The sequence below is a fragment of the Podarcis tiliguerta genome (genome assembly GCF_965153285.1).
Source record: "Podarcis tiliguerta genome assembly, chromosome: 1".
In the NCBI taxonomy this organism is placed as follows: Eukaryota; Metazoa; Chordata; class Lepidosauria; order Squamata; family Lacertidae; genus Podarcis; species Podarcis tiliguerta.
The window spans coordinates 86,547,347-86,561,701 of record NC_139534.1 but is presented as its reverse complement, the minus strand read 5'-3'; the positions used below and the strand labels follow the sequence as shown (position 1 = coordinate 86,561,701).

The following is a 14,355-nucleotide window of genomic DNA, read 5'->3' as shown; positions in this document are numbered from 1 at the left end:
TAGAAAGTTCTAGCAGGAGAGCAGCATCCAAGATGCTAGCCTAGAATATTAGGATGGTTGCCCTAAGACCTTGGTGGCCACATTTGCCATTTCCTGCTGACATTCCTTCATCTGAATCGTCCGAGTTTACTGTGGTCCAGAGCTTCCGAATGGTAAAATCTGCCTTCCAGTTTTAGCGCCAACTTTATTTCACGGTGTGTCTGCTGTCCTGGCAGGTTAGTATATGACGCTCTTGAGCACAAAGGAGATGGGTCAGGACCAGACAAAGCAGCAGATAGAAAAAGGACTCCAACTTTACCAGTCCAACCAGACAGAAAAGGCCCTGCAAGTTTGGTTGAAGGTTTTGGAAAAGAGCACGGATGCTGCTGGCAGGTTTCGAGTCCTGGGTTGCCTCATCACCGCTCACTCGGAGATGGGCAGGTACAAAGACATGCTAAAGGTAAAGCAGATTTCACGCTGAATGCCTGCTCTTTTCTCTCACTAAAACGGGGATGGGAGCTGTCATGGGCAAGCAGGCTTTGGGGAGCAGTTCAGCAGACAAACTGCAAATACAGTGATCCTGGATTTGGTAGAATTGCTCTTGGAAGGTCCTGTAAATTGCTTAGATTTGTAAATTGCCATCCTGCATCTCTGCTCCCAGTTCTCCATCCCCAGAAATTCTTAGATTGTCCATCTTTGATGTTTAATTCCCAGGAACGTAATTGTGCTAGCCAAAGCATGTTGTGTTATTGTAGCAGATTGTTCAGTTTTGCAAAGCATTATTTGCGTGTGAAAGTGTGCATAACTGTTCAGGAGGCAATGCCCTGAGGCTATCCTTTGATTTCAGTGACTCATCTGTCATATTATGCAATCTTCAGAAGAAGGGGGTTATACAAATTAAATAAATCAGCAACAATAGCCATATACTCCTTTCTTGTTACCATTTTACTGGCATTTATGCTCTGATGCCAGTAAGGCAGTGACTCCCCAATGGTGCTTCATCAGGGTTGCCAGAACTTCCCCTAAACGTTCAAAGCACCCTGCATACCTAACCAGGGGGTGAGAGGTAAACAAAAGATGAGCCCTTATAGATCAGACCAAAGAGCCATCTAGTCCAGCATCCGCTTTCCCATAGTGGCCAACTAGATGCTCCTGTTGTTGTTCCCCAGCAATTGGTATTCGGAGACGTGCTGCCTCTGATCCTAGAGGGAAGCTATACAACCATCGTGGCTAGTAACCACTGGGTTGTAAGTGCTTTGCAAAAGGCCATCCAATGAGACGAGACTGGAATTCTGATCTTCCAGAATCTGTTCTTATTGGCCACTACATGACACTAGTTCTTTTGAAGGCAGGGGTGGTGAATCTGTGAGCCCTCCATATCTCATCAGCCCCAGCCAGTGTAGCTGATGTGTGGAGGCTGTAGTTCATGGCAGGGAACATCCAGCCCCCAGGCGTCCCCCTTTGGCCTGTGGGGCAGTTTCAGCCAAGCCACAGCCACTTGCCCTGCACTTACGTCTTTTATGACTACAGTGTAGTTCAGCAACATTTGGAGGGCCAAAAGTTAAGTCACCCTTATTTTAAGGCAATTGTAGGGAAAGTGCAGTGTAGACAGTTGTGGGAGGATTATCTGTATATCGTGGGTTGGGTGCTGGCCAGTGTACCTTCAACAGAGACTCAGCTCCACTAGTGGTCCCTTCAGTAAAATACTTGGGAACCTAATTTCTTGCTAGTGCAGCATGTACTAGTAGCATTTGCAAGTGTTTCATTTGAGGGTTCACTGAGTCCCAAGACCAAGTGATAGCCACACAAGAGATTCTATAGAACCAAAACACTAAAGTCTGAAATATGGGCAGGTGGATACAGCCCTGCCCCATAGAGCTCACAGTCCAAATAGGTATGTACACAAACTTAAAAGAGGGGCTGCAGAAGAACAACAATTAGCCACCCCAACAGTTGTTTAATGTCATTTCCTCAGTTTGGTGTTTCGTGTTTAATCTTGTCACATCTTCCACAAAGCCAAGTGCATTAATCTCTGTGCAGGCCTCTGAGTGATGCAATCCACCTTGAAGAGCTCACAGCCAGGTGCTTCTTAGGTAAGAACAGATGCATTGGATGAGGAGGTGCTTAATGATGCTCAAACCCATACACAGTGGCCAGGAGCATTCCAGTTTGCAAAGGAGGGCTTTAGTTATGTTCTTAAGTGTTATGGGAGGGCATTTCAGGACAGCAAGGGGGAAAGGGGGAAGGCATTGCAAGGAGCAGGCACCCTTTGGATGGCTGAGGGTTGTAGGAATGGATGAGTGAAGGTCACAAGAAGGTACGGATTTTACGCCCTATAGGACGCACTTTTCCCCCTCCAAAAATGAAGGGGAAATGCGTATGCGTCCTATGGGGCGAATGCGGGCTTTCGCTGAAGCCTGGAGAGCGAGAGGGGTCGGTGCGCACTGACCGCTCTCGCTCTCCAGGCTTCAGGAAGCTATCCGCAAGCCTTGGGAGCTCCACGGGAGTTCCCGTCGGGCTCCCAAGGCTTGCGGATAGCAGCCTCCAAACCTGACCTGGTTTGGAGGCTGGCGGTGGAGAAAGCAGTGCTTCTCCCCACCGCCAGCCCCACAAGCTCGGGGAACAGCGTGGAGGTGGAGCGCCACCTTCCTGCTGTTCCCCAACCTGGTTTGGAAGCTGGCGGTGGGAGCTGCCTGCATCCCGAAGCCTGGGGCGCGCTGAGCCACGCGCCCCGGGCTTTGGGAAGATATCCGCAAGCCTGGGGAGACCAGAATGACTTCCCGCCGGGCTCCCTAGGTTTGCGGATAGCAGCCTGTTCTGGGGGCTGGGCTTGGGGGAAGCTCGGGCTTCCCCCGCCCCAGCCCTGCACCTGGGGGGAAAATATATATTTTTTTCTTTATTCCCCCCCCCCCTCAAATAAAAACTAGGTGCACCCTATGGGGCGAAAAATACAGTACATGTTGGGAGATCAGTGCAGAGAGATAGACAGGAGGAAGGCGATGGAGGCTTTGCAGATAAATGGAGAGCAGGAGAGGTTCCAAATTGACCAAAATATTGACAGGGGCTTTTAAAGGTTTAAAGCCAGGGTTTCCCAAATTTGGGTCTCCAGCTGTTGTTGGACTACTACAACTTCCATCATCCCTAGCTAGCAAGACTAGTGGTCAGGAATGATGGAGCCGCAAGTTTGGGAAATACAGGTTTAAACCATAGAAAAACAAATGAGACAGCAGGCCTGAAATGACGCAGTAGAATCCAATGTTGTGTAAGCAGGCTTGCACTTGAGCAAGGAGACTTCCCTTCCCTCCAATCTCCCCACCCCCGTTATACTCCCAAAATCTGCTCTGGAGGGTCTACCAACTCTTTAGAGCAGATTCTGAAGGTGAGAAGAGCGAGGAAGGTGAAGTCTAGTTGTATGAGTGCATGAGTTCAGTGTACACACACACACACACACACACACTGCATGCACAAACATGCATGGACAGCATTGGCTTAGATCTAATATTAAGTCTTAAAATAATAAACAGGGATGATAACCTGTGAAACATTTAATTTAGCTAAGATGACTTCATCTCTAACGTGTGCTTCATCAAGATGCTGGAAATGATACAGATACCTTGCCTTGAATACTTCAGAGTCTAAATTAAGAGACCTGGACCTAAGTTTGGAGAACCTTCTGGAATAAACAATTTATAAATGGAAAGCCTTGCCAAGCACTTCTGCTCATCAAGATGGCGCCTAATTCTTTGCCTCAAATCTAGCATGGGAGCTGGTTTTAATTAGCTGGGAAAGGACATAGTTGCACCTGTTTAACACTAAAGGAGAGACCACAGGCAAAAGTTCTGGATGGCAAAAGCTATGTGAGTTGAAGAGGGGCTGGTCTAGGGTGCAATTCCAGGGATCAGCATCCTGGCTACAATTAATCCCTTTCTTAATGGTAACACAGAAGGGAAGCAAGTTAATGGAAAGGGTTGTTAGGACTGCTTTACCCAGGACACACTTTTCTGCATGGAAGGGAACCAGCCCGTGGTAAGGAGACGCAGCAGAGAGAGAGAGAAAGAGTCAAGTAGTTTGTTTTACTTAATTATATTGCGTTTGGGTTTAGACCAGCTTAATTTAAAAAATCAAGGCAGCAATATCCTACCATTTCTGACTCACTTGTTTCTTATACAAGAAAGCCCTTTCCTTGCCCAGCGTGCTTCCAGATTACCTGCTTATTGAGCATTCATCCTGATTTCTTTGCAAAGGAGATGAGGCCATGTTGGCTATTTAATGAGCATTCTTTCTTCTTTGCTTGTGGGGAGGTTAGATGTTACTGCATCCCATGTTTCTAGTCACTTTTCTTGCCGCAAAAAGTCCAACCTTTTGGGGAAGCACCTTTGTTTCACCAGATCTCTAAATCAGCTTTAGTTATACCACTGAATTTGCTGGTAGCGCCCTCTGCCCTCTTAGCTTCCCCACATGTAACAGTTTTCTTAGGCAATTGGCCCTTTATTCCCGCTAACCTCCACGCAAATAACAGGGTTAAACGAGAAAGCAGACAGAGTAGCCATGAAAACGATTAGTTTTATGAGCCAAAAAGCAGCAGACTGCAGTGCAATGGGAAGACCGAGCCAGGGAGGCATGAGAGTGATCGGATATCACAGTGTTTAGTGTTTGAGAGCGGGACCTGCACAGCTATTTAATTATTTAAGGAAATTAGTTTAGTTAAAGCTGTTTAATATTTAATGTAGTTGAAAATAAGCCAAAACAAATTATTTAGGGAGCAATTCAGTCCATTCTCATACTGCTGCCATCTTTCTGAAAATGCCAGAACTGAAATATAAAAAGACAGGGTACGATATGGGTAAGGAATCTTGAATTTTACTGAAAGATATCTTTCCTGAAATTCCCTCACACAGAAACTCTGGTAAGGATAATTGAGTAGGAAGAAAACTGACCTTAACCAGCAATAGACTGAACGGAATCATTGGAGTTTACAGTAGTATAGCTGTGAAGAGTGGGGATTAATTACGATGCCCATTGAGAGTCATAAAATGATAGAATCATAGAGTTGGAACATTCCCCCTGCAATGCAGGAATCTCAACTAAAGCATCCATGACAGATGGCCATCCAAGCTCTGCTTAAAAACCTCCAATGAAGGAGGTTTAAATTCCTCCCTCTCTCACCTTCTGTCTCCTCCTGTGACCATTGGCAGCTCCTCCTTATACCCACATTTGAGGCTTCTTTGACATGAAGGTCTCTTGTATCTGCTTAAACCTCCACCTCTGGCCTTAATTCACCCAGTGTATCATACCTCTGTATTCTTAACTCCAAGCTCCTCAATGCATCATGCACCTGAATGCATCACGGTATCTTCTCTAGCAACAGAGCTGATGTTCCTTAAATGTTCTGTTCTCTGCTGGAAGTTTGCAGTTGTGCAGATAGACACAGCCCGGGAACTGGAGGATCCGGACTACCTTACAGAGAGCTACCTGAATCTGGCTCGGAGCAATGAGAAGCTCTGTGAATTCCAAAAAACCATCTCCTACTGCAAGACCTGCCTGAACATGCAAGGCACCACAGTGAGCCTGCAGCTCAATGGCCAAGTCAGCCTCAGCATGGGCAATGCCTACCTCGGCCTCAGCATTTTCCAGAAGGCTCTGGAGTGTTTTGAGAAAGCCCTGCGCTACGCCCACAACAATGACGACAAGATGCTGGAGTGCCGCGTCTGCTGCAGCTTAGGGAATTTCTACACACACCTCAAGGTGGGTACTGGTCAGGCAGGAGGTGGAGAGGGAGTGCAGTTAAGAAGTTGGTCAATATGACAGGAGCAGAAGGAATTTGAGGCATGCAGACAAATGTCCATGGGCCTGTCCAGACTGTGGTTTGGTTTGGTCATGTAATGTGCATGCAGGAGGTCAGGAAAGTATCCTGGTGACAGGCAGATACCTTTGCCCCCTCTTAGGCTGCCCCACAATGAGTGTGGGGAGCCATCATGCAGGCTGAAAAGATCCTGACAACCCTTGCCAACAATAACGGGAGGAGCGGGGCACTGAATGCCTAGTTAGCAGAGGTGGCAGTGCCAAGTTGGCAGTCCTTAAAGAAGGGCTTGACTTTGAGGCTGCTCCATATATTACAGTTTTGGTATAGGAAGCCTGCAAATTACGCAAGGGGTTACATTCCAGCAATCATGTCTAAACCAAAATCAAAACAGATTGGGTGCAGTGGCGGGTGGGATTGCCAAAGTCTTTTCCCCCTGGACAGCTGCCCCCTTTCCTTCCCCCTTTTATTTATTTATTTGCCAAGCAAGTAAAGCTGATTGTACACAATGAAAATGTGCTTAAGGGGGACCGTAACATTTATAATAACTTACTTTGCCACCATTTTCAAAGTATTATAACTGCAGTTATAGCACCTTTTGGTTATGTGGTTGTGTCTGATCAGTTGTCTCAGAATTTTCTGAGAAAGTGAATGCAGTGCCCATTAACATGGACAATGTTTTATCAAATAACTCAATAAACAACTCCCTCACTTGTGTGAATGAATCCCAAACTACTAGTACTTTTCTTCTAGAAAAAAGGTACTCACCATAAAGTTGTTGGAGTAAGTGCCACACTTTTAATAAGTGCTTTTCTTCTAGGGAAAAACGGGTGCTGGTACTGCGTACCTTTGAGCACCCCCAGGGGGAAAAAGCACTGCTAGTACCAGTGTTTTCCATTGGAGAGAGTTTGGCAGGTTTCCCTCCTAATGCTTTACATTTCTGAGAAGGAAATTCTCCCAATTCTGGGGGAAACAAGCATATTCATATTTTGAGGCAATAGCCCCCCTGACCCTGGGTGTAACCTTGGCAATGCTTGTTTTTAATGCATTCTCCCTTTAAATTTGGGGATTTGTAAAAGACTCAAACCCTTTTCCCAAATTGCTGTTCACTAAAACCTGTACAATGAGATGCAAGCCCCTTTGAAGAGCAACAGCAATGTGCAGAGTAGGTGGGTTTCCCTACGTTACTGCAAATAGGTGAGTTTGTAAATCTGCTAAGTTTTATCTTCTAATTAATGAGAGGTTGTGGAATTAAGAGATTGATCAGAAATAGGCATGTCTGCTGAACATACCATACAATGCATGCACCTTACAGCCTGGCTGATTAGGGACTAGGTTTCCGCCTGCTTGCAGAACTGGAGACAGGTGCTCCCATTATTACCTTGACAGGCTCTTTGCTGCTCCACAAGCAGTCTTAAGGGTCTCATGCTTCTCTCCCGCCCACCTCTGTCCCTGCTTTTGTCTTTTTAAGGACTATGAGAAAGCCCTGTTCTTTCCATGCAAGGCTGCGGAACTGGTGAATGATTATGGAAAGGGCTGGAGTCTAAAGTACCGAGCGATGAGTCAGTACTACATGGCTGTGGCCTATCGGAAGTTGGGGCGCTTGGCCGACGCAATGGAATGCTGTGAGGTACAAGGTGGCGAGGCGCTAAAAAAGGAGAAGGAGAGGTCTCTGCAGGTCAGCAAGGGATGGACCGTAATTCTGTGGCAACAGACCTGCTTTGTGAGCAAAGGATCCCAAGTTCACTCCATGGCATCTCAAGTTAAAAGGTCAAATAGACCCTAGAGAGATTCTGCCAATCAGAGTGGACAGTATTGAGCTAGATAGACAAATAGAAGGTCTGACATAGTTCAAAGTATATTCCCACATAGATAAAGGCATCTATTGCAATATATGCCCCGTAGCTCATTCTGCTTTCTCTTATTGCCAGCAGATAACATGGATGAGGGCTCTCTAGTGCAAGTGGGGCACAAGACCAATATACAATATATGAATACCCTCACCCCCAAGTAGATGCAAAATTCTTAGAGCAAACTGGATCTATGGTGTGGTTGAAAAGGTTTAAATTCTGATTCTGTGACATTTTCTTGCTAGGAGTCAATGAAGATTGCCCTTCAGCATGGAGATCGTCCTTTGCAGGCACAATGCCTGCTTTGCTTTGCTGATATCCACCGCAGCCGTGCAGATATACAGGTATGCAGGCCCGTGCAGAGTGGGGTGGGGGGCAGCCAGGTACACTTGCCCAGAACTAAGCCAGCTGGGGTGCCTTGCCAGAGACCCACTGCTTTTTTGTTTGAGTTTATGACTTTATTCTAACAAGACTCCTGTCCTGGGCCTCAGTAAGCTCTGCATGCTCCTGCAGGTATGAAACACCCATTCCGTCCTATGAAACAGGCAACAGCAGTCTGGAGATTAGGTTATAAGGCTTGGAGAGTGATTGACCTGTCTTATACCGCAGACAGCATTCCCCCGTTACGATTCCTCAATGAGCATCATGACTGAGATTGGGAACCGTCTGGGACAGATCCAGGTGCTGGTGGGCGTGGCCAAGTGCTGGGTGATTCAGAAGGAACTGGACAAGGTCAGTGATAAGCTAAACTGAAAAGCTGAATAGATGACACTTGATTCCCCTTTGATCTCTTCCGTTTCAGTTCTTTCCCCTAAATCCCAACAACTTGGCCCTCGCAGTTACCACCTTAAATATTCTTCATACTGGTAAGGCTAGCCTGTACCAATCCAATGTTCCTGTGGCCTGATTTTTATTACATGAATTAAGAAGTAGCCTAAGACACCAATGTAGCAAATGGGGAGCAGAAGGGGATTGATCTTTATCACCATGGCACTTTATTTCTTCAGTTCTATGCTCATTTTACAGAAAACTGTAACATCCAGTTCCAACCAAAGATCCTTGGTTGTGGCTGGGGAAATTCAAAAGTACATAATAAGGCAAATCAGGAGATAACCGTGAAACATTAAGATTACCTGTTCCCATAATAGATACAGTATGGTGGTTTTTCTTTCAGGGTTAGTGGGCATGAAGAGACAGAGACAGTGCCTTCCTGCTCAGATATGTTCACGGACCATTTGCAGAGAGTATGACTAAGGATTCCTTCATGGCAGGGGTAGATGGGAAATCTGCAGCTCTCCAACGTGGGAGGCAGCAGTTACAAGTTACCAGTTTCTGCAGCCACTGTGGGCGCTGTGATTCTCCAGCGGTTTGAGTTCGCCGCTAGAGACGCACTCCATTGTCCCTCGAGACAGATGGTTGCCAACAGCGATAATCAGATGTGGCAAGCAGGACCATGTAGCTGCACTGTAAAGGGTAAAGGGACCCCTGACCATTAGGTCCAGTCGTCACTGACACTGGGGTTATGGCGCTCATCTCGCTTTATTGGCCGAGGGAGCCGGTGTACAGTTTCCGGGTCATGTGGCCAGCATGACTAAGCTGCTTCTGGCGAACCAGAGCAGTGCACAGAAACACCGTTTACCTTCCCGCCGGAGCGGTACCTATTTATCTACTTACACATTGACATGCTTTCGAACTGCTAGTTTGGCAGCACCTGGGACCGAGCAATGGGAGCTCATCCCGTCGCAGGGATTCGAACCGCCGACCTTCCGATCAGCAAGCCCTAGCCTCTGTGGTTTGGACCACAGCACCACCTGTGTCCCAGCTGCACTGTAGATTTCCACAAAAGGCCTTACCAAATTGACCATCTTAGTTTCTGTTCCTTCCCTAATAATCTCTAGGGTGGAACTAGGCTTTCTCACTGCCACTTCATGGTTGAGTTGAAGTTTTCAGTGAGCTATCCAATGTTAGTAGATATAGGAGCTCCGACAGTAATGCACACAATAGATTGTAATATTTTTTTAAAAAAAATCAAGCTAAAGCCATAGCCTTTTCACCTGAGGTGTGTTTCTGGCATGCAACATGAAAGCTGCATAAAATGGATTTATTTCTGTCTCGTCTACAGTAGTATGCAGCATAGTGAGCTTGTTTCATTTCCCACAGGCACTAGAAAGTATCGAGAAGGCTTATGAGGTGGCAGAGGGACTAGGAAACAAGGTAAGTCCTCTCATTGCCAATTCCTTGTGCCAATTATGAGGTAATCTGCTCTATTTATTTAAAATATTTGAGTTGTGTCCATCTAAGTCATATTCTGAGGAGACTCACTGAAATCAATGACCATTGACTTTGATGGGTCTACTCTAAATAAGAAAGGATATAAAAAGTTGAATCCAGCTTTCTGCTTAACAGGCCTCCAAGGCAGCTCCCAAGTGAAAATGAATGCACAATATCACCATAAGAAGACACTTTTAAAAGGCAGTGGTGACTGATGAAAGCCCTGGCACTGATGGAAAACTATATAATTGGTTAACAGTCAATTCCTTTCACCAGGGTACTTTTGAGGTAGCAGGGATAGGAATTCCTAACAGAAACTGCAACACCTCACCAAAATACAATTCCCAGGATTCTTCAGGAGAACACTTTAGTGTAAATTGATAATGTAAGCTGCGCCCTTGGTGGAGGCAGGCCATCTTAATAGAAAGGGAAGAAAAGAGCTATTCCCAGCTTTTTATAACTTTCAGGAAAATGGAGTTAGCATGGTAGCTACTACACTGAGGAGAAAACAACCTCTCTCATTTTACAGATGGTTTAGGAGAGGCAATCATTGTAAATGTCCATAAACTTCAGTGGGTCTCCTCTGAGTATGGTTAATGTGGGAAATTGTCCGCTGAACCTGAGAAGAGGGGCATGTTCATCAAGCTTGATTAATATGTATGTTGTAAGATTTTCACCTTACAAAAACGAGTTCTAGGTGAGAGAAGACTAACCTGGCAGATGGTAGAGGACAAGGAGGAGCACAAGGGGAGATGCAGGAGGTGATAAAGGTGTAGGAAAGTTGTAAAAGAGAAAGTTTTATTGCTGATTAAGGATTCAAATGGTTGGAACCGCAGAAAGCCGGTCTAGTCCTCTGTGATGCCCTTTCCGTCTTTCCCCATCTCTGCACAGCTTGGCCTGCTGAAGGTTCACTGCCTGTGTGAAGGCATCTACCGCACAAAGGGGCAGCAGCGGGAGCTTCGCAACCATGTGGTGAAGTTTCACGAATGTGTGGAAGAAATGGAGCTTTACTGTGGCATGTGTGGTGAATCTATTGGAGACAAGAACCACCAGCTCCAAGCTTTGCCCTGCTCCCATGTCTTCCATATAAAGTAAGTAACAGAAAGGGATGCATCAGATCATAAGTGATAGAGCTGAATTGACTGGGGGATGTTGGTGAGTGAATGAATTCTTTATTAACTAATGAAGGTCTGCTGTTAATGACACAACTCTTGTTTTGTAGTGAAGTTGGTAGGGAGGCATATTGAAGTTTATGAGCCAGTAGGAAGTAGGTCATATTGCACCACAAACTAGTTGCAAAATGTGGAGAATTGGAAATGGAAGAAAGGATGGATTGTGCTTGATGTCTACTCGAAAATGAGCAAATAGAATAATAAAATCAGGAAGTAATTGAAGGTCATCTATTCCAAAATGGTGTCCAAATTTAGCATATGCTGTGCATTAAAAAAGGAGTTGAAGGGGTAATCTGTTGCTGGGAGTTACTAAATGCTGCCTTACATGGTGGGAAATGCAACAGGCAAGTGGGTAGAGCGAGTGAATGGAGCAACTCCATGCTTTGCAGAAGCATGGAATGAAACCAGGGGAGTTCAGGAGTGGTTTGGAAGTCTGATTGTAAACAAAGAGGTCCTGGAGGCCAGCATCAAAAAGAAACAGCAAATGACCTCATGGATGAGAAATCTTGGCATCCATAATCTGGCAAGGCTAACTTTAGCATGTAGTAAATAGCAGATCAAATATTAACAAACAAAAAAGAGAATGTGAACAGGTTGGTAGCATAGCCATTACTAATGGTTAATGTGGGTGGATACAACCCACAAATTGCAGCAAATGTGTTGCTTAGTTTTCTTCAATGAAAAAGAAAGCAACCCTGTAACAGATTTGGAAAACAGTGAGTGACTAAGTTATACTCTGAGTAGATGCAATGAGATCAGTGGGATTATGTCCTTTAATTTCAATGAGTCTACTCAAAAACACTACAATGACAGTGTTTTTTTAATGGTACCATTATGTGCCTTATTCCTGTATCTTAAATACTGTACTGAGATAGCTCAGTTGGTAGACCGTGAGACTCTTATTCTCAGGGTTGTGGGTTTGAGCCCCATGCTGGGCTAAAGATTCCTGCATTGCAGAGAGGGTTGAACTAGATGGTGCTTGTGGTTCTTTCCAATGATTCAATTATGAATATAGGTAATCAGTAATTATCAGGTCCTATTCCTCCCTAAGGACTGGTTATTTAAGTTAGGACCTCCTCTACACTCCAGCTTAAGGTGTGTTTCTTTTTCACTGCAGGTGCCTTCAGACCAATGGGACACGTGGTTGCCCCAATTGCCGACGCTCATCTGTTAAACCAGGATTTGTGTGATCCATGATTTAAGAGAGCTCAATCAATATGTGTCAAATAGCTGGAACATTTTGGGCTCATGGTATGGAGAACCAATGGGTAGGAAGAGGGTCTCCTGCAGACTGGATGCAACATGTGGACCTAGTTCTCTGCTCCCTGATGTTCCACACATCTGAGTTGTGGATGTCTACCTGGAGTTCTCTGACATCTCTTTCCTCAAAACCAGTTATCACAACCAATATGTCACCTCTGTTCTTTGAAAGGAGTTGGTTAGCATGTCTTCCTACAATCCCAGTCCTCTCATTCTCATGTTCTGCTGCTTCTGGTAGTTTCTACCAGGTCCAGTTCTGACACTCATACCACACACCTTGTTTTTATTCATTCCTTGTGGGGGGGGGGGGGGAATTATCATGACAACACACTGTACTTGGATGATGTAGCTATGGAGAGGTACCAGCCATTTCCCAAGTACCGCTATAAGTTACTTCCTCATGGCATATATTGGATGCCTAGCAGCAGTTCCCTGTATATACTTTGGGAAATTAATATGATATCTGTAATATAAAATAGGATCCTTTGATGAGCTCACCTGACTTATCAAATTCAAGCTTCTTTTGCCTTAGAATGTTCAGCTCTGTGACGTCTCCACCTGTCTTTCAGCAATGTGTTTGTGTCTGCCACAGTGTGCTTGGGATTCTGCCCAGAGTATTGGATTTATTTGGCTTGAGAGCCGCTCTATTCTGCTCCTGCAGAAAATCTAATTGCTGCATGGACTACAAAGGGAAAGCCTCTTGGGCCAGGGTGGGGGAAGGTGTTTGTTGGGGGGATGTTTCTTTTGTTTTATTCATTTGCCATAGTATTGTGATGTTACACAAGCAGAAGTAGTTATCTGTCTGCAATTATGTTGTCTTCAGTATATTTATACATTCGGTAAAACTATTTATACTGGAATCAATAAAGTTGTATCAGCCAACGACTCAGTATTTTCAAATTACCTTGACACAGTTGTCTCTCCCACCATCACCACCCACAAACATTAAAAGCAGTTTTTAACTCAGTAATGCATGCTGAGGGACCCAGGTGGCGCTGTGGGTAAAAGCCTCAGCACCTAGGGCTTGCCGATCGAAAGGTTGGCGGTTCAAATCCCTGCGGCGGGGTGCGCTCCCGTCGTTCGGTCCCAGCGCCTGCCAACCTAGCAGTTCGAAAGCACTCCCCGGTGCAAGTAGATAAATAGGGACCGCTTACTAGCGGGAAGGTAAACAGCGTTCCGTGTGCGGCTCTGGCTCCCCAGATGCAGCTTGTCACGCTGGCCACGTGACCCGGAAGTGTCTCCGGACAGCGCTGGCTCCCGGCCTATAGAGTGAGATGAGCGCACAACCCTAGAGTCTGTCAAGACTGGCCCGTATGGGCAGGGGTACCTTTACCTTTACCTTTAATGCATGCTGTAGTTAGCATCATTTTTTATTAATATACTGTTGCATTTTGTGTTCCTATCAAAACAACAACAACAACAACAAGAAAACCAGAATGTAGAGAGAAGGGAATGGCATCATTTTTAATGCAAGACCTATTTGAGGAGAATTGGAAAAGGCTTGTGAGCAACCCTAAGTGCAGATGAGGGAATAAATCAGTATGTTTGTTAGGGTTTTTGTGGATTTCTTATGCTATGTGTGTGCAGAATCTTAGCAGATTTCACAAGAATCCTGCTTTTTCACTGCCAGCTGTCTATGGTTTGACAGCAAGTTGACTTGGGAGATGGTTGGAGGAGGAGAGATTGTATTTTCTACCGATTACAGTTGACTTTGGGATCCCTCCTGTACAGCACTACAAGAGTTTGTAAACAGCAAAAGTTCTTACCAAAAGCACATTTTAAAGGCTAGGCCCCTCATCCCTAAGGCAGCATAGGAGTTGCATCATGATGAGGACTTATACCCTGATCTATATGTAGCATGCTAGATTAAATCCGTACCTGTGTTTTATAGCTTTCCAGAAGACACATCTCACAAAGACTGCAATCCTAAGCACCTTTGTTGTGAGGTCCCACTGAACTCAGTGGGATTTACTTTTGAGAAAATATGCTTACAGTTGCATAGTATGTGAGGAATGGCATTGAG

At 45.4% G+C, this 14,355-nt stretch overlaps 1 protein-coding gene across 1 annotated transcript; it reads left to right on the top strand.

Moving 5' to 3' along the window:
* Positions 1-223: 223 nt before the first annotated feature.
* Positions 224-13,214, top strand: RAPSN (receptor associated protein of the synapse; the record flags this gene model as incomplete). The annotated part of the gene is made up of 8 exons (XM_083457643.1): positions 224-439; positions 5,386-5,724; positions 7,251-7,409; positions 7,875-7,973; positions 8,239-8,361; positions 9,790-9,843; positions 10,792-10,991; positions 12,190-13,214. The coding sequence occupies 8 exons, from the start codon at positions 224-226 to the stop codon at positions 12,260-12,262; spliced, it is 1,263 nt and encodes a 420-aa protein (XP_083313769.1). The 3' UTR covers positions 12,263-13,214.
* Between the last annotated feature and the right edge of the window lie 1,141 nt (positions 13,215-14,355).